Source organism: Microtus pennsylvanicus, chromosome 17 (assembly GCF_037038515.1).
Source record: "Microtus pennsylvanicus isolate mMicPen1 chromosome 17, mMicPen1.hap1, whole genome shotgun sequence".
Lineage (NCBI taxonomy): Eukaryota > Metazoa > Chordata > Mammalia > Rodentia > Cricetidae > Microtus > Microtus pennsylvanicus.
Window position 1 is genome coordinate 37,123,810 of NC_134595.1, and position 24,485 is coordinate 37,148,294.

A 24,485-nucleotide genomic window follows, 5' to 3' on the forward strand; every position below is an offset into this window, starting at 1 on the left:
AGCACTGTAGGAATGGCATGGCCAATTAAACTCAGCTAAGACCTCAGGGTGTTGAGATGGCTCAGCTGGTAAAAGTGTTGACTACACAAGCCTGATGGTCTGAGTTTGATTCTGAGACCCTTCCTTCCTTCCTTCCTTCCTTCCTTCCTTCCTTCCTTCCTTCCTTCCTTTCCTTGCCCAATGCAATAGCTCTTGTCTGTAATCCTAACACTACTACAGTCCTATAGTAAAATGGGAAGCAAACAAGCCAGAAGTATGAATATGTATCATAGCAACAGAAACAAGTGAGACCTTCCTCATAATCAAGATGGAAGGAGACAACTGACTTCTGCAAATTGACCTCTGACTCCTAAACACAAATCTTTACACACATATACAAATATATAAATAAACATTTTAAAAATGTAACTAGACATGAAGCTGCTGCCCTACAAATCCTGACTCAGAATCCAACATCCACTAACTAGACTTGCCGCTATTTATATATCTAGAGCCAAACCAAAGAGAGTCAATCTTGCCACCAAGCCTGACAACTGAGTTTGATCTCTGGGTCCCACATGGTAGAAAGAGAGAATTAATTCCTTCAAATTATCACCTGACTTCCCACACTAAATACATGTAATAAAAGTTTTCTAAGTCTGAAATCCAAATTGTGTATGTTTTGCACTATAGGTAGAGAATCACATTTTGTAATGCAGTGTAAAAATATTTAATCAAACAATATTGCAGTTGATTGAGAGGAGACCTAACTATGTAGCTCAAGCTAGTCATTCATTTATTCATTCATTTATTTTTAAAATATTACAAAATAAAATATAATAAGATAAAACAAAACTATCACATTGAACTTCGACAAGACAAACAAACAGAAGGAAAAGAGCCCAAGAGAAGGCATAAGAATCAAAGACTCATTTGTATGCACACTCAAGAATCCCATTAAAAACACTAATCTGAAAGACATACTATATACACAGAAGACCTGGTGCAGATCCATGCAGGCCCTGTGCATGCTGCTTCAGTCTCTGTGAGTTCATATGATGTAGGTGAACATGAATAGAGTAATCCCACACTAGCTCAGAATTGAGTATAATAAAGGGTTCTTTATTTAGGGGGGCAGACTCATGGATAACAGTCCTCTGCACAAGTGGGGAATAGGAACCAAATGCAGTGGCCAAGAGAGAGTGGGCACGTAAGCACACATTTTTGGTACGCAAGGCCACGCCTAACCTGGTCCAGCATCTCAAAGGCCATTGAGTGAAGGAGGTTCCCCAGCACCTCCCCCTTTTATCTAAATAAGAGACTTCCAAACCCAATACAAAACTATATATAATAAGAACAGATATCAAGTATAAAAATTAGGATTAGAACCAATATAAACAGTATTAAGCAAGAAACATATGCTAAATGTTTTAATAATTATTCTATCCTAAGGAGTTTAAGTCTTGTTTTAGAAATGGCTTGGCTAAGTCATGAGAGGAAAGTAACTATGACTATCTAATCTTCAACCTCGTTGAAGACGTGAGAAGGCAGTTCATATTACTTGAGTAGGCAGGAAGTGAACTCAAACAGCTTCCAAAATGTGCAGCAAATGACAGAGACAACTGGCTACCTGGGCAATCACCCAAAGACTCATTTGCATTGTTGGAGCAACCAATTTTGGCTAAGGCCTAGAATAACTGACAGACCATTTTTAGAGGCAGGAAATTTTTTTAAACTGTCTTACCTTGTCTTGGCAAGGTTTGGTAGTCTTTTTTCTTGTATCCTGCTTGTCCAGTTTGGACACTGTGCATTTTGTCAATGGTTGAGGCATGGGCAGTTCCTTGCCCAAAGGCCAGTTTTGCCAAGAAGAAAACAAGCTCCAGGTGGAGTGTCTTCAGTGCTTAACATTCTCTTGGGAATAGATTGGTCCTGCCAGGAGCAATTGTGTCTCATGCAAACAGAGCCCTAAGTTATATAAATGCCATGTTCTACAGGTCTTTGAAGTGGTTGAAGATTACCTATCTATGTGGAATACCATCTCTGTGCATTTAAAGAACCTGATTAGTCTAAGTTTGATGAACGTGGATAACTATCAACCTATAATACTTAATACCTGTGTAGCTTAAAGACTAAGACTTTATAGTAGAATATTAAACAATCTTTAAACAACTGTGTAGCAAATGAGGACAATAATCTCAAATGTAAACAATATTTAAGTATCTTGATCAAAGATAAAAATGCATAGAGCAATATGATAAATATATCTTTAAAATGTATCAATATACAAAATACAATATATAAAATGTCTTAAGTAGAGGTAAAACACCACGCATACAGTATGACAAAATAACTGCGTAGGTGTACAAATATTGTAAACAGAAATGGGATCATATCCAATATAACAAATATAATTTGTATCAATATACCAAATCTATAACAATGTAAATTATCTATAAATAATAGCTCACAAGTACTCACTTTATTATTCATTATTATTATTAATGTAAATAAGCTTATACTAATTTACCTATTATCCCATTCAATTTCCTTTTTGTTCAAGTGAGATCCCTGAGCCTACAAAATGTCTACCCTAACCCCAACTCTACACCAGCTATAATCAACTCCTAAATGATGTCCCTAATCCTGAGGACAAACTTTGTTTGGAGAGGGAACGTCATTGTCTAGAGTTGCTTCCAGCTGTCATGTGGGTGATGTTCTTTTTATAGGATTATGTAAAACTAAAATGATGGTTAAGTTTTAAGATTGCTGTCTTGTATAATTGCAAATAGTCTCTGAGTAGTTAATAGGGTTTTTCTGAAGTTCTTATTTGGAGTTCTGGCCAGAATGTTATAAGAAGGTGCACCATTTCAACTAACCAAGTTGAAACCTTCTTCGGCAGCTGGTACCCAAAACTGATCTTAAAGTAACACTATCAACATCATAACATTATACCAACCAGGTAGAGTCAATGTTGTGGAGCATCATCTTCTTCCTGGAAACTTCAAAGATTATTGCAGGAAAATGTATTGTTCATTGTGGAAAACTTAAGCATTAAACATATATTTAAGAAACGTACAATATAGACAAAAATAGGTATGGAGAAAAGTAAATTTTTTCCCTAAGTTCTTTCTTCTTTCTGTCCCATACCAGATGGCTCCTGACATGAGACAGAAACTCTGAGTTTTTCTTTGAACAACATGCTCAGATTTAGAGGAGGACAGTCGTTGTCCAACTCCAAAGCCAGCTTTGATTTTTAAGTGAGTTGTGACTATTATTATATTGGGCAGTGTGTGTGTATATATATATATATATAGTCAGGTAATGAAATTTTATCCTGCAGATGGCCTGTCCTCATATGTCATATGCTATAGAGATTTGTATTGGTGTGGATCTTGCTTTATTAATACAAATTTAAGGTAAATTTTGTTATATTGTATTTCTGCTCTTGATTACGGTATTGTGTTTGTGCAGCTTATTTAAAAATGTAATATATAATTTAAAAATATAGGTTAATAGATAGCCATCTATAATAGTCAAGCTTGTAGTCATGTTAGTTAGGTTTTCTAGATATATAGAGATATATTTCAGTTAGATAGATAATCATCAAACCTTTCAAAGACCTACAGAATATGGCATTTAAAATGTTTTAAGATCTTAGGACTTTTTATGACAATGAGACTCATCTGTTCCTGGTAGCATCAATCTACTTCAAGAGGATGATGGGCACTGATGAGGCTACTTATGGAATTTGCTAACCATTTGGGCATGAGACTGATCTTGCCTGGACTGTTTGATGTTATGCTCTATGAACTGGAGATGCAGAACCCACAGGAAAATGACCACTTAAGTTGCCTAAAGGTGAGATGATCCTTCAGGGTCCCTGCTTCATGAAAGAGTTTGCCAGACATTCTGCAGAACACAAACTGCCAATATAGGTGGAACCATCTTTGAAATTTCCTGCTTCATGAAAATTCTGCTGGATACTATGAGCCAGTAGGCTGAAGATGGGTGCCTGCAATGTTACAGAAGAACTTTGGGTGATTGTCCAGGCAGTGAGATGTCTCTGTCAATTCTAGAGTTTTGAAAGTTGCTTACAATGTACTTCCTGTTTACTTAGGAAATATTATGTCCTTCTGGGGTCTTTGATGGAGTTGAAGAATAGGTAGTTATAATTATAGTTTTCCTTTGTTATGATAAAAGATAAAGTAGATATAAATGTTGTAACTGTAATTCTTGCTTAATACCTGACTTGTTATATGTAATTTTACTATGTTAAAGTTAAAACCTTCCTTTTTATATAAGCAGAAAAGAGGAAAAGCAGTGATCCTTTCTAGATAGTTATTTTATTTATACTTATCTTCATTATGAGATTTCAGTAAGTTGTTGTAGATGTAATAATCTTTATTGGGCAGTAGCTGTTGTAGTTGCAAGGAGCACACAACCGGCAGTGGAAGGCAAGTTCCAGTACCTAACTCACCTTGGACTTAATCAATTAATTAAGAGCAGTGCATTCATACAAAGAGGATTGAGTTGGCCAGAATATCAAGGAACCCAAAGCTTGCCAGCAGTCAAGAGCCACAAATAGGGCCTGGGCATGGCTGGTGAATGTGTTGCTGTGGGGATCATGGTGGGATAAAGAGTGGGTGGCCAGAGAGGTTGCAGTAGCATGCTGTGTGCAGGGCAGTCTGGGTGCAGGTGGGAGAGGCTGCAGTGGCAGGAAGTATGCCCTGGCTAGTAGGCCAGGGAGTGAAGTGTGGGGAAAAAGGCATGTGCAAACCTTATGAGCCACTTCCTGTAGGTGTGGGCTCATGCCCACATTGGGCGCCAGATGTAGTCCCACACTAGTTCTGAATTGAGTATAGTAAAGGGAACAGGAACCAAATCCAGCAGCCAAGAGAGAGCAGGTGCATGAGCTCACACTTTTTTGGTACTGAAGGCCATGCCCAACCTGGTCCAGCATCTCAAAGGTCATTGGCTGAAGGAGGTTTCCCAGTAATATGAGCTTTGCATATGTGATTTAGCGGGGCTTTGTTTTCTTGGTGTCTTCCATCCCCTCTGGGTCATATACTCTTTGTACTTCCTCTTCCATGAGGTTCTTTGAGCTCTGAGGGGAGGGATTTGATGGATACATCCCTTCTTAGGGATGAATATTCCAAGGTTTCTCACTCTCTGCATAATGTCTGGCTGTGGATCTCATACCTGTCCCCATCTGCTGCAGGAGGAAGCTTCTCTGATGATGGGTGAGCAAAGCACGGATCTATGAGTATAGCAGAACATCATCAGGAATTACTTTAACACTACTTCATTTTTCTTTTATTAAACCAGTATTATTTGGCTTTATGCTAGGTCTCTGGGCTATCTACTCTCAGGTTCTTGGTCACCCAAGTGGTGTTGGGTATGGATTCCATCTCATAAAGTGAACCTTAAGGGAAATCAATTATGGGTTGGTTACTCCCATAAGCTTTGTGCCACCATTGCCCTAGCATATATTGTGGGCAGTAGAGCAATATAGATAAACGATTTGTGGCTGGCTTGGCATTTGCATTCCTCTCTTGAGAGCATGCAGAATTATGTTACTGTACCAAAAAACACTGGAATATAGGGGTGAAGGCTTTATGTAGGCACCAATTTGCCATCTCCGTCTTCAATGAGTTGAGTAGGTGTTGTATCCCTTTGATCTCCTCCAGTTGTCTTATTGCTCTAGCTAAGGCTTCAAGTACTATATTGAATAGGTATGGAGAAAGTGGACAACCTTGTATTGTTCCTGATTTTAGTAGAATTCTTTGAGTCTCTCTCCATTCAAGTTGATGCTAAAGGTTTGCTGTAAACTGCCATTATTATGTTGGAATGTCCCCTGTATCCTTAAATCTCCAGAATTTTTATCAGGAAGAGGCATTAGATTTTTGTCAATGGCTTGTTCTGCATCTAATGAGATGTTCACGTGATTTTTGCCTTTCAGTTTGTTTGTATAATGGATTACATTTATCGATTTATGCTGTGAGATAATGCTCTTGTACACTGTAAAGATTTGTCACTCTTATTAGTTTAATAAAACATTGATTGGCTAGTAGCTAGGCAGGAAGTATAGGCAGGGCAACCAGACTAAGAGAACTCTGGGAAGAGGAAAGGCAGAGATGCAGTCGTCATCCAGAAGCAGAGGAAGCAAAGTGAGAAAGCCTTACTGAGGAAAGGTACCAAGTCACATGGCTAAACATAGACAAGAGTTATGGGTTAATTTAAGTTGTAAGGGCTAGTTAATAGTCCCAAATTAATAGGCCAAACAGTTTATTATTAATATAAGCCCCTGTGTGTTTCTTTGGGACTGAACAGCTGTGGGACTGGGAGGGACAGAAACTTTTGTCTATAGATTTACATATGCTGAATCACTTCTGAATCTCTAGGATGAAACCTACTTGATTATGGTAGACAGATGTTTTGATATGTTTTTGGATTCAGTTTGTAAGTAATTCTCTTTCTTTGTTGGGTCTTCATGTATATCAGGGTAACTGTAACCTCATAAGATGCATTGGGCAACATCCCTTCTGTTTGAATTTTATGGAATAATTTGAGGAGTATTGGATTTAACTCTTATTTGATGCTTCTTTTGGATTTTAGTTTTTTGATACAAGAGATTTCTCTGTGTAGCCTTGGTTGCCCTGGAACTATAGACAAAGCTGGCCTTGAACTCAGAGATCTACCTGCCTCTGCCTCCCCAGTGCTGGGATTAAAGTTGAAGATGAAGACTTGATAAGCAATTTAAACATACATCCATTTCTTTTATATTTTCCAATTTGGTGGAGTAGAAGTTTAAAGTAAGACCTAATGATTCTCTATGTTTCCTCAGTGTCTGTTATATCCCCTTTTATGTCTCTAATTTTGTTAATTTAGATATTCTTTCTCATCCTAGTTAATTTTGACAGGGATTTGTCAGTTTACTGATTTTCTCAAAAAAAACAAGCTCTTTGTTTCATTGGCTATTTGTATTTTTGCTTGTTCCTGCTTTATTGATTTCAGCCCTGAGTTTATTTCTCACAGTCTACTTCTCTTGGGTGTTCTTACTTCCTTTTGTTCTGGAACTTTCAGGGGTGCTGTTGAGTTGATAGTATGAAACCACTTCAGGTTTTTTTGTTTTTTTGTGTGGGTTTTTTTTTTTTTTTTTTTTTTTTTGGTTTTTCGAGACAGGGTTTCTTTGTGGTTTTGGAGTCTGTCCTAGAACTAGCTCTTGTAGACCAGGCTGGTCTCGAACTCACAGAGATCCGCCTGCCTCTGCCTCCAGAGTGCTGGGATTAAAGGCGTGTGCCACCACCGCCCAGCTCACCACTTCAGGTTTTTATGTAGGCACTTAGTGCGATAAACTTGCCTCTTAGGACAGCCTCCATTGCGTCACGTAAGCTTAGGTTTATTGTGTATCCATTTTCATTCAGTAAAATTTCTACTTATTTATTTATTGCTGTTGCTGCTGTTTATCAAGACAGGATTTCTCAGGATAGCCTTGGATATCTTCTTATTTTTAAGCCAACTATGGTTGAGCCATGAAATGACTTCTGATGACAGCCAACAGCCCTCCAGCCCTAATCCTCATAATCAATGGTAAGGACAATGAATTCAAAAATCCTTTTATCTAATAATGGTCTGTACATTTCTCAGTACCATATTTATCTAGCAAATTCCTGACATGCACACAACCCACATTAAAGATTTCCTATTGACTGTCTTCTGTGGCAATGAAGAATTTAATGTTCGCAGCCTCTCTCCTTTCAACCACACCCAACCAAATAAAATATCATATTCTCCCTGGACACAGACACCACTTTTTGGTTCAGTTTTTTTTTGTTATAATGACCATATAAACAATTGTTCAAGTGTTTACATTCCTGTCTTTGGACTTATTTTGTTGTCCTTGGAGTTAAGGTTTTCCAAATATTCATCACTGCATCTGTCTCATCTGTCACTCTCGATACGGTCACGTTCATTAGGGAATGTGTTAACTTTCTAGGAAACCTCTCTCCTGGGGGCCTCCATGGTCTTGTTTCAGCCTGGACTGGTCACTCCCAGGACTGTTCCTGTTCTCTGCATCATTTGATTACACTTCCAGATGACTTCTAAACCTGACTGCAACTGTCAACAACATTTCCACTTGGGATTTTCACTTTGACTGTGTAGAATCCACTGCTCAGTTAGGAGAAAATTGACATCTCTCAAGACGTCTCCTAGTCTGTAAACGTATTTTTCTCCATTTGTTTGAGTCTCCTTTGTTTCTTTACAAAGAATGCTTCACTGTTTGGGGTCTGTAATTCATATAGATACACTGTTAAGCTTATTCCTAAGTATTTTATAGGTTTGGAGGATGAGCTACTATAATGATATTTTGAAAAAGTTTTATTTTCCAGGTTTTTGTTATTGATGTATGGAAAACAGTTGATTTTGTAATGTGAGACCATATAAATTCACTTACTGGTTTTAGTAGAGCTTTTTAAATATCACTTTTGAAGTCGATACGTATATGATCCTGTGATCCGAGAAGAAAGACAGAATTACTCCTGAAATTTTTTCTTGTCATTCATTCCTTTTCCTGTCTTACTTCACTGAGAAGAAGAAACCTGAGCATAATATAAAAGAGCATTGAGATCAAACATCCACCTTGCTGCAGGCTCGCCGCCCACAAGGTCTAGCTATGTTATGTAGACCAGCCTCCAACTCTCCATCCTCCTGTCTCAAGCCCCCAAGTGCTGAAATTGCAAACATGTGCCACTGTGCACAACTTGTGTAGGCCTTGATCTTTACCTTTACCAAATGAGATGCCAATGATTTCAGAGAGGCTTTTTGGGGGGATCGAGGAAGTTATTGTTAGTCCTAGCTTGCTGAGAATGTTAAATTTTCTATTTTTGTTTGTGTTTTTGTTTGTCTATCTGTTTATTATTTTTTGAGACAGTGTTTCTCTGTGTAGCCCTGGCTGTCCTGGAACTCACTTATAGACCACCTGACTCTGCTTCCCTAGTGCTGGGATTAAATGCATTCACCACCACCGCAGTTGAGAGTGTTAAATATTCAAATCACTGGTGGGTGTTGATTCTCCCTTTCTCTGCAGTACCCGATCTCTGGGAGCATGCAGCCTGGTTATTGTTGCTTACAGGCAATTCTACTGCTTCCAACTTTCTAATTGCAGAACAATGAACTTCCCTCTATGTCCTTGAACAGTGTGACCAGAAATAAAGCTCGGCTGAAGGCTACGAGGACTAAGATAAAGGCGTATGCACACACAGATGGCATCTAAGAGAATAGCCAATACACCGGAGGTTCGAGTGCAACATCAGCGCCCATCACTCTTTGACTTGTGGTTGTTGTTTGTTTGTTTTTGTTTGGTTTGGTTGTTTTTGTTGTTGTTGTTGTTTTGCTGGGTTCCTGGGTTTTGCTGAGAAAGGGTATATAGGCAATAACTTTTAAACCCTTTCATTTCCAAAATTGTCTTTACTTTGACACTGGGTTGATGTTTGTCCAGGTACTGAGTTCTCATTAGAATCTGTTTTCTTAGAATCCTGCAGAAGTCTTACCACCTTCCTCCACCTTCAGCTGTTACAGTCCAGGTTTTTTACTTTATTCTAACGTACAAGTCTTGGTGTGAGGCTGAATTTTTAGTTAGGGTATTTTGAGTTGTTCTCTTGATCCTTAGCTTTGAAATACACAGTGATGTGCTTTGTTGAGAAACTGGTATGCTGGAAGTTTGGGTTCTGTAAAAAAGTTATCTGCTCTAACACTCAGGATGCAGAGGCAGGAGGATTGCTACCAGTTCCAAACCAACAACACCCTGTCTGAGAAATAAATACGTAATAAATAAATGTCATTTATAGCTGTTGACAGCTCCACAATGCGCCTGCAGCAACTTGGGGTGTTCCTCTCAGAGGAATACTCAGAAGAGAAGCTGGGATCTTTTCCTTTCCTGCAGAAAAGAACTTCAAGATGAGTCAGTCTGAAGCTAGAGTTTCGAAAGCAGAGGTCTTAACATAAACTTAAACACAGGGGTTGAAAGGAGGAGGAGAGGTGTTTAGGAAAAGGAGAGACCATAGCCTGGGTGTAGGGTTTGCCAGAGAGCTGTTCTCAGGTGTCTTTGTACTAGCCACACTTACTGTTTCAGCAGCTTCTGCCGCTACATCTCAGACAACTGCAGAGGAACTTACGTGAGATCCTAGGGTTATTCCTGGGGAGCACTGGACAGATGCACTGCTGATAAAATGAAAATATCAGTCACAAGGATTACCCAAGGGAGGTGAAGTGAACTCTTGCCACAAATGAAGTTTGTAGTCTTGCCTGTGAAAGTTCCAGAAAACTCAGGGTTATGTTTGGGAAAGGATTTAGGCCAAACTTGAAGGCCATTTGCAGGTTTAGATTTTTAAATGTATATGATCTAGCACTGCAGTGTGGAGTGAGGGTGTGCATGTGTGGTGTGTGGTATGTACGTGTGTTATCCAAGGGCAAGCTACGTATGTGTGTGTTACCTGTGTATATGCATCGTGTGTGCACATGTATGTGTTACAAGATTTGTGTGTTATGCATATACATGTTTTGTGTGTACTCATGTGTGTGCTATTTGTGTTACGTGTTTCACAGGTGTGAATGTATTATTTATTCATTTTCACACTTGTTGTATTTGTGCATGTGTTGTCTGTGTTCATGAGTGTTGGGGTGAGTATGTGTGCGGGGGTGTTCTTCTCTGTCCCCTAACCCCATCATCCCGACTGGGAATCAGTAAGATTTTAAAAGCAAATCTAACAGATTTCCCCTCCCTGTCTTTATTTTTGTCCATAATAATCAGCATTGTTAAAACTTTCTCCCAGAGAATTGAAATGTTGGCCTGGGAATAGGTTTCGTGGCATAGTGCTTGTGGAACATGTCCAAGCCCCTGGGCTCAACCCTCAGCACTCAAAGCAAAGGTCAGCCTGAAGGACACGTTGATCGTATTTCTAGGTAGCCTGTCACGTTAATATACGCCACATGGGCGTGCGTGTGGGTATGTGTATGCTACGGAAGAGAGACGCCATGTTTTCCCACCCTATTCTTCAACCAGGTTTAATGTAGGGTGAGTAGAAGAAGCAAGATCTACAAGGTAAGTAAGGAGAGGCCTCTGAAGAAATCCAGTCACTTCCGACGTGGGGAAGAAGCCTGTTGCTCAACTGAAACCTAAGCGACCACATCCGTACCTCTCCCTCAGTTCCCATTCTGTAAACAAGACCGTCTTCCTGAAAGAGCTGGCATTGCTCCAACACTGAAGGTGTGGAGGGTGTGGGGCGACTGAGCAGGACCTCAGGCAAGCAGGGCAAGGCTCCCCACTTTGTCACCAGCACTGAGTACCCCCCTTATCAGGAATGCAGATAGGACTGAGTTCAGTAGGCCTTTTGCTCAACGTATTCCCACATGTCAATAAGTAAAACTGAAGCCTTGTGTGGTCTACATCCCAGTAACCCCAGCAGCTGGGAGGTAGAGACAGGAGGATCAGGATCCCAAGGTCATCCTGTGCCAAATAACAAAAGTTCAAAGCCAGCTTGAGCTACATGAAACCCTCCCTTGAATCCAAAAATCAGTGGAGGAAAGTCCGTGAGGCCTCTGACCTACACAAAGAACTACAGGCAACCAAGGAATGCTGAGAGCAAGAAAAACAGTCTTCCCCAAGGAAGAGCACACAGTTGGTTTCCGGTGCCAAATGGTCAGCCCTGAAAACATACATACAAGTAATATTATGCAGGCTGAGTAGGCTGTATTTATGTTTTCGAGAATATATATGGTTATGTATGCATATATACATACATACATACATATGTGTGTAACAACAATGAGAAAAGAGACCATGAATTTGAAAGATAGCAAGGACAGGTATATGAGAAGGTTGGAGGAAGAAAGGGAAATAGAGAAAAAAAATTTAAGAAGCGAGCAAACAAAACAAACGAGAGCCAATTGGTTGCATGTTTCTATAACAAAGGCCTACATTCACCCACTGCTGTGTGTGGTCCTCAAAAGCGCAGTCATGCCTTATGGAAACGGCATTTAGGAGGACAAAGGAATCTGGCAAATGGAGGACACGTGAGGATCCACAAAACTCCCTGCGGGGTGGCTGGAACAGGGACATCTGTTTCTGGGTCCTTGTGCCCCACCATCTATACCAAGAGGTTTAGGAAAACACGTCTAATTCAATAAGCGAGAACAAACAGAAAGACTCAGGAGCTGTTGCTTAACTATTCCCTTCAAACTTTGAACATCGGGTTTTCTCTGCCATGAACTGTGGTCTGGTCAAACAGGGTTTCCTCCAGCTCTAGTAACGTGTCAGGCAGGCTCCAAAGCCCAGACTGCACAACCACACCAACAGGATCACAGGGTCAGGAGGATCTGAGAGGCATCTGCCTTCCCACAGACCCTGGTTGTCAGTGGCGAGGTGCCCCAGGGAGGCCACTTCTTAGTATGTGGTTTCCAGGCAAATCTGACAGGAGGAGTTTTTCCCCCACCCCACCCCTTTTCTCTCTTCCTCCTTTTCCCATACTATCTTCCCCAAATGTCAGAAGTTCCTTGCTTCAGAATAGAGAGGCCCCTTGGGAAAGGACAAGCACCTCTGGGTTGGGGAATGATTCTCTTTGAGCCATCAAGCATGGAAGGAGATCATTTTTAGATAGGATGGCATTAATTCAAGCTATACTGAAACTTTAAGTAACCCTAGGCTCTCCTCAAGTTCATGGCCCTCTTCCTGCCTCAGCCTTTCAAATACTGGGATTACAAATACTGAGACTACTGAGAATGGTTTTTGAAACTTTTCTCTTGCATACAATATCCTCTTTAACTTTAAATCTTTGAAGAAAAACATTGAAGAAGACACCAGAAAATGGAAAGATCTCCCATGCTCTTGGGTAGGCAGAATTAACATAGTAAAAATGGCAATCTTACCAAAAGCAATCTACAGATTCAACGCAATGTCCAGCAAAATTCTTCAAAGACCTCGAAAGAACGATACTCAACTTCATTTGGAAAAGCAATAAACCCAGGATAGCCAAAACAATCCTGTACAATAAAAGAACTTCTGGAGGCATCACAATCCCTGACTTCAAACTCTACTACAAAGCTACAGTACTGAAAACAGCCTGGTATTGGCATAAGAACAGACAGGAGGACCAATGGAACTGAATAGAAGACCCGGATATCAATCCACACATCTTCGAACACCTGATCTTTGATAAAGAAGCAAAAAATATCAAATGGAAAAAAGAAAGAATATTTAACAAGTGGTGCTGGCATAACTGGATATTACATGTAGAAGAATGAAAATAGACCCATATCTATCACAATGCACAAAACTCAAGTCCAAATGGATCAAAGACCTCAAAATAAAGCCAGCCACACTGAGCCTCATAGAAGAAAAAGTGAAAAGTACACTTGAACGCATTGGCACAGGAAACCACTTCCGAAATATAACCCCAGCAGCACAGACACTGAGAGAAACAATTGATAAATGGGACCTTCTGAAACTGAAAATCTTCTGTAAAGCAAAGGACACGGTCAACAAGACAAAACGATAGCCTACAGAATGGGAAAAGATCTTCACTAACCCCACATCAGACAGAGGTCTGATCTCCAAAATATACAAAGAACTCAAGAAATTGGACACCAAAAGATCACATAATCCAATAAAAAAAAATGAGAACAGACCTAAACAGAGAACTCTCAACAGAGGAATCTAAAATGGCTGAAAGACACTTAAGGAAATGTTCAACATCTTTAGTGATCAGAGAAATGCAAATCAAAACAACTCTGAGATTCCATCTTACACCAGTAAAAATGGCCAAGATCAAAAACACTGATGACAACTTATGCTGGAGAGGTTGTGGGGGAAAGGGAACACTCCTGCACTGCTGGTGGGAATGCAAGCTGGTACAACCCCTTGGATGTCAGTGTGGCGATTTCTCAGAAAATTAGGAAACGACTTTCCTCAAGACCCAGTAATACCACTTTTGGGTATATTTCCAAAGGATGCTAAATCGTGCCACAAGGTCATGTGCTCAACTATATTCATAGCAGCTTTGTTTGTCATAGCCAGAACCTGGAAACAACCTAAATGACCCTCGACCAAATAATGAATAAGGAAAATGTGGTACATTTACAATGAAGTACTACACAGCAGAAAAAAATAGTGACAGCTTGAATTTTGCAGGAAAATGGATGGAGATAGAAAGCATTGTTTTGAATGAGGTAACCCAGACACAGTAAGACAATTATCACATGTACTCACTCATAAGTGGTTTCTAAACATAAAGCAAAGAAAGCCAGCCTACAAACCACAATCCCAGAGAACTTGGACAACAATGTGGACACTAAGAGAGACTTACATAGATCTAATCTACATGGGAAGTAGAAAGTAGAAAAAGACAAGATCTCCTGAGTAAATGGGTACCTTGGGGGAGGGTTGAAGGGGGGAGAGGAGAGGCAGGGAGGGGAGCAGAGAAAAATGTAGAGCTCAAAAATAAATAAATAAAATAAAATAAAACCAAGAAAGGGGTACCTGATTTTGAAAATGTCACAATAAAAAAAAATCCTCTTTATTCTGAAGCTTCAAGGTCATAACTGAACTGGAAAACCGTGGTCCAGTTCACCAGCTTGTGTCTCACCTGGTTCTACTTGAGAACAGCCCTTTAGATTCTATTCTGACCTGTAATATTTGTACATCTTTATGGGGTCCGTTCTCCTAATAATACATTTTCATCACAGGTAATGATCAAATCAGGGCTGTCTATGGGGTAGAGGTTTAGCTCTGCGGCAGAGCACCTATCTAGCAAGTAGAAGTTCAATATCAAGAACCACACAGAAGAAAGTCAGAGTGATCATTACACCTGGAAGGTGAGAGAAAGAGAAGACAAATGGGTTCTGTGGGTTCTGGGCAAAGGGGAAAAGGAGTTGTTGAATAGGAACCAAAGATAAGCCGGCTATGCTTTGTGAAAATGGCACGTTATTCCTCAAGTTCCACTCCAATAATAATTTTAAAAAGGCCTTTCTCAATCCTTATATATGCAAGGGGTTTCCTTTTCTATTAACCAACAGATACAATCTTTGAAGTAACAATGTGTCTTACCACAAACCCAGGCACAGCACTGTGGAAAACATTTTTTATCTCATTTGATACTCACCAAGACCTTCTGGTGAGAGTTATTGTTGCCCTTATTAATAAGACCAAACCAGATCGAAGATTGCACCCACAGTAACACGGGCAAGTGGCTACCTGATACTGCCCTGTGGCAGGCACCCTGGTGGAGTGAGGTCCTGTCTTGGTCTGTCCTTACTGAGTCATCTTGAGCAAGTTACTTAGTTTCTCACAACCCTCTCTCGTTGAAAACATGACAACCTGAGAAGCATCTGTCGAGATTGGGGCTTACAGGGAGCAGATAATTCAGTAGCTATGAGTAGTGCCTGTTCCTGTGGTTCTATTGCTAGCACCCACGTGACCAGTAGCTGACAACTATCTGTAATACCAGCTTCCCAGGGACCTGATGTCCTCTTCTGGTCTCTTTGGGCACTGCATGTGCCCAGTGCATAGACATACATGCAGGCAAACAACTATACACATAATTAAAAAAAAATACATCTTTAAAAAAAAAAAGATTCAAGATAGACAGGTCAGATGGTTCACGGGAGAAAGGTATGTTGGGACCCGTGTGGCCTAGTTTTGGACCAGTATATGAGTGTTTGTACAACGGGTTTCCAAATGAGGCAAAGCCCACTGGGACAGTCTCACTGGACAAGGACCAGGGGACTTTGTGGAGAGCGAGGACACGGCTGGGACTGAGCAACTGCACACTCTCTTCTCTCTTATAGTGACTGATGATTCTCTTGGTGGTTTTGGTGTCATTTTTGTCAATCACGCATGGGACAGATGTGATCATTCCTGGAAGTGCCATTTTTTTTTCCTCGAATATCTTCCCCTAAAGTTCTTTGGGAGCTGATGCTGCTCAGGTTTTTTTTTTTTGTCTGAGGATGCAGCTGTCACTCCAGACCTGGAAGCTGTGCTGACTCAGTGCTGACAGGATCGGAGGCAGATCACCCGTGTTTCTGTAAATACGTTTTGAACAGGGTTGTTGTTCTTGGAAATGTGTGCCTATGTCAATCACCTTTTAGTTTTGTAAAGACAGGATGTTCCTGGCTCTATATTTGGCCAAGCTAACAAAACGGTTAAGTGTTGTTTTTGGTTTAAAGATGTGTTGATGTAAAAGTTGGTTTAAAAAATAAAAACACATTTGACATACTTGTTTTTGCTGGAGGTTAATGTTGGAGGATGGGAAAAACTTGTTTGTTAGTGTGGGAAAATATACTTGTTTTGATGTCTAAATTTTGGAGCTATTTGGAGCTAGCCACTTGGGTGAAACTCATCTGGTGACCAGACAATTCATTTCTTCAGGCCGATGCCCCTCCCCCCCCCAGGACCTGAACCCAGGCTGTGACTGACCATGGCAAAGGTATTTGCCCGAAGCCCAATGACAACCCAAAAGCTCTCCTCTGGCTTCCACACAAATGCCATAATATATGCACAGTCACATTTGTTTATCTTTGAGACAGGGTGTCTCTGTGTAACCTTGACTGTCCTAGAGCTCACTATGTAGACCAGGCTGGTGTCAAACACAGAAATCCCCCTGTCTCTACCTCCTGAGTACTTTTTAATGAAACAAAACAAGAGGACAATGCTTTGTAGCCTGGCCTGATTTTTTTCTCTGCTGTTTTAATTTTTCTACTTATTAATGTGTATATGAGGTTGTTTGGTGAATGTATGCCAAATGTGTACGAGTGTCCAAGGAACCAGAAGAGGGCACTGGATCCCCTAGAGCCCAAGTTACAGGAGGTTGCCAGCTATCTACCATGTGTGCTGGGAACCAAACTCAGGTCCTCTGCAAGAACAAGCGCTCTTGAGCTCTGAGCCATCTTTCCCACCCTTGTCTTCTTCAGTACAGCCTGTCCTGTTGTGATGTCACGATATTCCTAAGAAATGTTGCTATAACAAAATTGTCTTAGCAGAGAGACAAAGTGCAGACACCCCAAACTATAACCACAAAGGTTATACTTGAAGAACATTCTCAGTCATACTTTTTAAAATAGTTAAAACTACAGAAAAAAAACCCTCTAACTATCACTAAACTAATCAAGACTTGATTATGTCTATTTTTGCCCAAAAGAATAATTAATACCTTTTCTTTCCAGTACTGAGGTTGGAACCCAGGACCTCACTCATCTTAGATAAACTCTCTACAGCTTAAGCTACACTTGCAGCCTCACCACGAAAAAAGCATCCTAATGTCATTTCTGGTGTGTATAGGCTCTTGATCCTTATTTATTACCTCTGTGTGACAGCGGAGTGGAGAGTGGGTTGTGAGACATGGTCTCAAGTAGCCCAAGCTGGCCTCGAACTTATTGTGTAGTGAACTATGGCCTGATCCTCTGTCTCCACCTCCCAAATACTGAGACTTCAGGTGTGTACTACCTGCCTTGATCTGTCTCTGGTGTTTGCTTGTTTGTTTGTTTGTTTGTTTGTTTGAGGTAAGGTCTTATGCAGTGCAAGCTGGCCTGCAGTGTGAAATACTCTTGCCTCAGCCTCCTGAGTGCCTGGATGTCAGTGCCTGGCTTCCTCTAACTTTTAGGGCCCATTCTGAAAAAGAACAACATTCCAAGAGGATAAGACATTTACCTACTGGAACTCTGGAACTCTGATCCACTGTTTTGACCTTGTTGTCTTTCAGGGGATGGAAGCAAGAAGATCAAAAGTTCAAGACCATTCTTAGCTGCATAGAGAATTTGAAGGCAGCCTGACTGGGTAGAAACTTGTCTCAAAATAACAAAACAAAACAAAATTAAACAAAGTAATTTCCAAATGTTCCTTGAATGGAAGCTACCTGCAACAGTGTATATGTATTAGCACCCGCTTTGTTTTCTGAAACAAGGTCTCTCCCTGACCTGGCACTTATGAAGTAGTCTAGACTGCATGGCTGGTCATAGGCCCCAGGGGTTTGCTCTCCTTCCCCAGCACTAGGTTACAAGGTACATCCCCATGCCCAGATCTCTGTGTGGGGTTCAAACCCAGATCTTCATACATACAAGACAAGCACTTTATCAACTGAGCCATCTCCCCAGTCCCTCAAAAGTTACCCAAAGACATATCTGAATGCTAATGGCCACAGTGCTCAGCAAAGCTCAAATCTAGGAATGTCCCAGGGGAAGCAGCAACTGTGAGACCCGTATGATGGCACACTGCCTCTGTGTCATGTGCACTTGCCACAAACACTTCAACACTAGCTACATGGGGTCCCTTCCCATACCAACCGATTCCTCATCTTCACAGACATAAACTGGGTGTCCAACAGTTCCGTTCAATTTTGACAGCCAAAGTTAGTGCAGATGCCACAGTTTAAAGGTTCAGGCCGAATAGATACAATGGTCAGTTAAATGACACTTGGTCTGTGTGGCTATCTGAATACTCCACTGCCACAAAGGGGGCCGGAGATGAACATGTATAAGGTGAAGACTTCATGAAGAGCAGACATGTCTTCTTCAACAGGACCTGGAAGCGAGAAAAAGTCTCATCCACTTGAGTGTCAGGACAACAGGCACGTGCCACCACACCTTGTTTATGTGGCACTGGACGTGAAACCCAGGGCTTCGTGAGTCTTAAGCAAGCATTCCACTCACTGAGCTCCATTGGGTCACCTTGATTGTTTCACCAAGATAAATGTGGAACTGGACTCTGAGTGAAAGAATATAAAAATTTGGTTTGAGAAGCTCTCGCGGCTAAACTTGGTTGTCAGCTTGACATTGTCTGAAATCAACCGAGGTATTCTGATTGGATCATTTGAGGTGGGAAGCCGACATAAATCTGGGTCACACCCTCTGGTGGCAGCCCACGTGAAAATCACATGGAAGAGGACATTTGCTTTTTGCCTACGAGTTCATCTACCCCGTTGCTGAGTCATTCCTTCGCTGGGGTCAGTACCTACTTCTTTGGGATTCCAATGTGGACTGAAGACCAGCAGCTCTCTGGGAACTCCCTGGGACTCCAGCACCAGACTGGGACCACCGAGACATCCACCTCCTGGACTGAGCATTCTGTCCGGAGACAGCCTGCAAGCTACTCTAATCAATCTAAGATCTAGCATACCAAATATATTTATTGTCAACATCGCACACACACGTGCATGTGTGTATGTGGTATGTGTGTATGTGGTGTGTGTGTGTCTATGTGTGCGCGCGCACGCGCATGTGTGAAGCATATTGCTAACCTCATCATTGCCTGATGCTGATGATGCAGTCCCGGCAGATATGGAGCCTCTTTCTGAGGTATGCACGATGCTAACAGCAAACAGCTAAGCATAAATGGAGTGTCAGGAGGTGATGAGCGCCATGCAGCCGAGGATGAACTTGAACCCCTCATGCTCCTGCCTCCACCATCCAGGTGCTGGCATTTTAGCTATGTCCCACCATGCCTGGTTTATACAGTGCTAAGAACTGAACATGAAGCTTCGTTCATGCTAGGCTGCCACCCGGCCAGTTGAGCCACATCCCAGCCCCCTTTCAATCTTTTTGGAAGGCTCCTCTTCCTGTTTCAGCCCCTTGGATACCGACATTCTCCGCACTCTCTTTTCAGCTCTGTTGTTTTTTGCCCTCTCTGCCAGCTTTCACGATCTGCCACCTCGATAAGAGGGGATCCCAATAATGTCAGTCCAAGCAAGCCAAATCCTTCCCAGACCTTCAGAGCTAGCTTGCCCCGTGTAATTGAGTATATCTGCTTGTACCCCACGGATTGAATAGCAGCCTCTTACTGTTTTGTTTTGGTTTTCTTTTAGCAAGGTCTTTCCACAACATAGCCCTGGCTGGCCTCAAACTCACAGAGATTCCCCCGCCTCTGCCTCCTAAATGCTAGGATTAAATGTATACATTACCTACCCAGCCATAACATGCCCCCCCTCCGTTGTTATCCAGGCTAGAGGTTGAATCCCTGTCACTGCCTCTTCTCCTCAACTGATAGCTGGGTCCTACTCGAAGACCTTCTTATTAACAGATCAAAAGTTTTCTCCATCTTGTCTCAGCTGAAGCTATCTTTGTTTTAAACTGAAACTACCCCCCCCCTTTTTTTACCCACCTCCTACCCTGAAAAGTCCCGTGGAAAAGCCCCCAACCCTGTTCTAGAAACTCAGGGTTGAAATGTCCAGCTAACTGCACGGTCTTGGCTCTTGTTAAATGGTTTGCTTGCTTTCTCCTGTTGGGGGCTGGGGGGGGGGGGGAATCTCCCTGAAATGTGCATCCCAGCTGCCCTGTGAGGAGTGTTTCTCTCCACACAGCTGCGGGCTGACCCACTACAGACTCTCAGATCAAATTTTGACCATGCCGAATGGTCTTTGAGTGTCTACCCCCAACACTGGTGAGTCCTCCCTCTCCTTCTACCGCACTGTCACAAGCTTGTCCATACCCTCCCCGTTTCTGCTTCCACTTCCTAGGATCCCAGGGCCTGTCTCTAAGCTCACTAACAGCCCGCTCAAGGAAGTCACCTGACTTCGTTACATAAGCTTTAGGCTCAACCAGGGCTGGACACAAACCATCGTGTAAGGCTTACCGAAGCACTCCATGCTCTCTGAGGCTTGGCCTGCTGGCCCAGGCTGTGTCCTCTTTCTCTTGCCTTTGCTTAGACGCTGCAGAATTTCGTAGATCTCCCCAACCCAGCCGCAGCTGTCCTTAATAGCAAATCCTTCAGCACAGTTCTTGACATGAGCGAGTATGCCACAGATCGGCTGGAAATATTGCTATAGACAATAGAATTCAAGTACTGTAGGGAAACACAGCTAACACATCCTCTCTCCTGACTCAGTTCTCTCTCCATGGGTTCGAGCCCCTGACTCCTTCCCTACCTCCAAGGATCCTCTGTCCTGACTCTGGATATGTGTCAGAGACAATATTTAAAAGAGGATGATGACCCTACCTGTGAGGTCTTCAGTTTCAGTCATCTTTGGCACTCATTCCCTTTCTGACGTATGCCATCTTCCAGTCCTGACCTGGTCCAGGCCCTAGCTGGACTCCTTGCCTCCACCCGTCAGTGGGTCCCTAAGTCTCTCACTCCCAGTCTCCCCATGGCTGGATTTTTCTCTATTACTGATAACTGCCTTTGTCTGACCTTACCTCACCTTATGCCAAGCTGTCCCCCAGGCCTGTACCCACTCTTAGCCTTACTCCAGCTTTGGTCCCTGATCCCTGTCTCAGCCTTCACTGCAGTCCCACCCGGAAGCTCAGTCTCAGGCCATCCTGGTCCCTCCCCACCTGCACACAGGCCAGTACCTTCTCCATTTTCGCTTTAAGCTAGTAGGAGTTTCTGTTTCTACCATGCATCGCTAAGGCCCACAGAAGTCAGAAGAGGGTATTGGACCCCCTGGGACCTAAGTTACAGATGGTCGTGAGCTACTATGTGGGTTCTGGGAATCAAAGCTGGGTCCTCTGAAAAAGCAGCAAGGGCTCTTAACCACTGAACCTTCTCTCTAGTCTCAAACACAATTTCTTGGAGTCATCTGGAGATGAGGAAGCCACTGAATATAAATTAAGGAAGACAGGCCAGGTCACTCCAGGAGACAATGGCTATACATAGACGGAAGGCTGAACCCACACACATGAGGGACAGAGGGACCCTCCTGAATGTGAGCTGTGATGATGAGCACGAGGCTGTGCCTGCAAAGGCGGCTCTAGCAGGGAGTAAATCCACTAGCCCACAGGCAGTGAGGAGCGCTAACCCCATTCTACAGCAGGAACCAGAGCCGCCCCACCCACAGCTTTTACTCGGTGGCACGCTCAAGACACTTCCACAAGGACAAGCATGGGACAGAAATTTTATTGGAAATAGCTGCCTGTCCAGCTGATCGACAGCTATATTCGGATTTATAAAGTTGCTGTTGTTCCCTATCAAACCGGAAGTTCCAAGACGGCAGAAGTTACAGCTGCCAGTCTCGCTCCATCCTTGGCTCAGCTGGTACCCAACACACTCATCCCCCTCTGACGCTGGTCACGAGGTAAAGGGGATTCTCAGGCCTAGTTTCCCAAACACCCTTTGTCCACACCTAAAGGGAAGATGGTCTTCAGCTTCGTCACAAGGCTGCCTGGTGGCTGGGTGCCTCAGCAGCACCTGACTGATGTCCTCAGCAGGCATTGCGACATTCCCCAAGATGGGAAAAAACGGTCTCATGAACTCAGATCACAGGACGAAGAGTTACTAGACAGCCCGCTGGAATGTGCTGAGCAGTCAGGGTGGTGTTCCAAGGAGAGGGTCCAGTCCGAGAGGGCTCATGTCAGCTGCAAGTTCCAGTTCTTGGTTCTAATGGCGTTAGGCTACAGATGTGGCCATGATAATCACCCAGATTACAAATCATAGATGCAGATATTCAGTAGAAATGGTGACATTCGTTCCAGTGGAAGTGTAAAGGAAGTCCCTGGAGGACTATCAGTGCCTCCTCAGCAAGTAGGCGTGGGCTCTAGAGACAGCAGTTACTAACTTCTGATCCTGTCACCTCCCTCCCCAGACCAGGTGCTCTCTGTCCATAGCCGTACTGTGCACACGCACACTCATGCACACACGCAGCATGGCACCGCCCACTCACGCACACACGCAGCATGGCACCGCCCATCAGCACGATAGCTATCCTCTCCTTTGAGGGAGAGCCATCACTCTCTGGTGATTTTCAGAGGTTTAGCGGACAGTAAGAGATGTGTGGAAGGCAGCACGGTGCGGTGTCAAAACCTCCTTGCGAGCCAGGCCACAGTTCGCAAGGATCTTGAGGAACGCACGACGAAAATTTTGGCCGACGAAGGCATAGATGACGGGGTTGAGACAGCTGTGAGAAAAGGCCAGGAACTCAGTGATATACAGGGCCTGGTCGATGTCACTGCGGCGCTTGCAGGTGTCCTCAATCAAGTGGGTGTCTAAGAGAGTGTCTGTGAGCAGGGCCAGGTTGTGGGGCAGCCAGCAGAGCAGGAAGACGAGCACAACAGCAAAGATGACCCACATGGCCCGGTGCTTCTGCGCCGTGCGGGCCTTAAAGAGCGTGCGCAGTGTGGACCCGTAGCAGAACAGCATGACCAGCAGCGGCAGGAGGAAGCCAAATGTGTGGGACAGGCCCCGCAACATTATCCGAAAATTTGTTGTGGCTTTACCCAGGACCTCGTAGCAGATTGTTCCAGAACCGTATGGTTTATAGGCCTGGCGGAAGATGACAAAGGGCAGGGACAGAATCAAAGAGAGACTCCAGAGGCCTAGACATACGAACTTAACCAAGTGGCGCTTTCGGGTGAGCGTGCGCGTGGCATGGACGATGGCCAGGTATCGGTCCACACTGATGCAGGCTAGTAGCAGGATACCGCTGAAGAAGTTGACTTCCTTCAGGAGTGAGACCATCTTACACAGGGGCGTTCCAAAAATCCAGCCTTTCAATTTGGAGACAGCCCAGAAGGGCAGGGTCAGCGAAAAGAGCAGGTCAGCAACGGCGAGGTTCAGCACGTAGACGTCGGTGACAGAGCAGCTCCTTCGCCTGGATGAGATGACCAGCATCACCAGGGAGTTTCCCAGCAAGCTCAACAGGGACACCAGTGCATAAACGGCAACCAGAGCCCAAGTGTTGGTTACTGGAACTCTCTTACAAGGGCTGAAATAATCTCCAGTGGGTATTTGGGAGCTATTTCCAAATTCTTTCTCAAAGTCGTCCCACGTCATATTATCAGTAACAGCCCAGAAGTAGTCCGCCTTGGCCATGGTCCGATCTAGGTGAAAGGTCAAGAGAGAAATATGATTTAGTAACCAAATTCCAGCATAGTGAATTTTTAGGGGATAGTATTATTGGCTTCCCTGTTGCTTTGACAACCAGAGTTCACTCCCTTGGCCTTCAATTTGAACTTCGATAGAAGTTGGATTCCTAATGCTGTTCTTGGAGACTCAGTCTGAGTATGGGATAAAATAAAACTCATGGGAGATACTTTTGCCTTCAAGTTAGCACTATAGTTCTCAACTCTATCTCCAGCTACCTTGTCTTCTTTTAACCATCTGTGTCCCTCAGCCATGCCCCTACATTCAGATGCAGCCACTTTTTTTTTAATGTATACAATATTCTGTCTGTGTGTATGCCCACATGCCAGAAGAGGGCATCAGATCTCATTACAGGTGGTTGTGAGCCACCATGTGGTTGCTGGGAATTGAACTCAGGACCTTTGGAAGAGCAGGCAATGCTCTTAACCACTGAGCCATCTCTCCAGCCCCCAGGTCGCTCTTATATACTCAGGAAAGAGCCAGCACGCAGCAAAGCAGAAGGAGGTAGGGTGTATTTGGGTGCCCCTCCCGACGTTATTTTGCATATGTGCCCCCCTTGTGATTGTTTGCCCTTTTCAAAAAAGACTTATTATTTCTCATGGCACTTACTTATGTGTGTATACATGCATGCTAGTCTATGTCTGTATGCATACCAGAAGAAGGTGTCAGA

The 24,485-nt window shown here is 43.1% G+C and overlaps 1 protein-coding gene across 1 annotated transcript; it reads right to left on the minus strand.

Moving 5' to 3' along the window:
* Window positions 1-21,973: 21,973 nt before the first annotated feature.
* On the minus strand, window positions 21,974-23,764 carry LOC142836918 (C-X-C chemokine receptor type 1-like). The gene has a single exon (XM_075951620.1). The coding sequence runs from the start codon at window positions 23,762-23,764 to the stop codon at window positions 22,706-22,708; it is 1,059 nt and encodes a 352-aa protein (XP_075807735.1). The 3' UTR covers window positions 21,974-22,705.
* Between the last annotated feature and the right edge of the window lie 721 nt (window positions 23,765-24,485).

What these genes read in the sequence shown, in the direction of transcription:
- LOC142836918 (XM_075951620.1), bottom strand. Translation starts at nt 23,764, where the DNA reads ATGGCCAAGGCGGACTACTTCTGGGCTGTTACTGATAATATGACGTGG.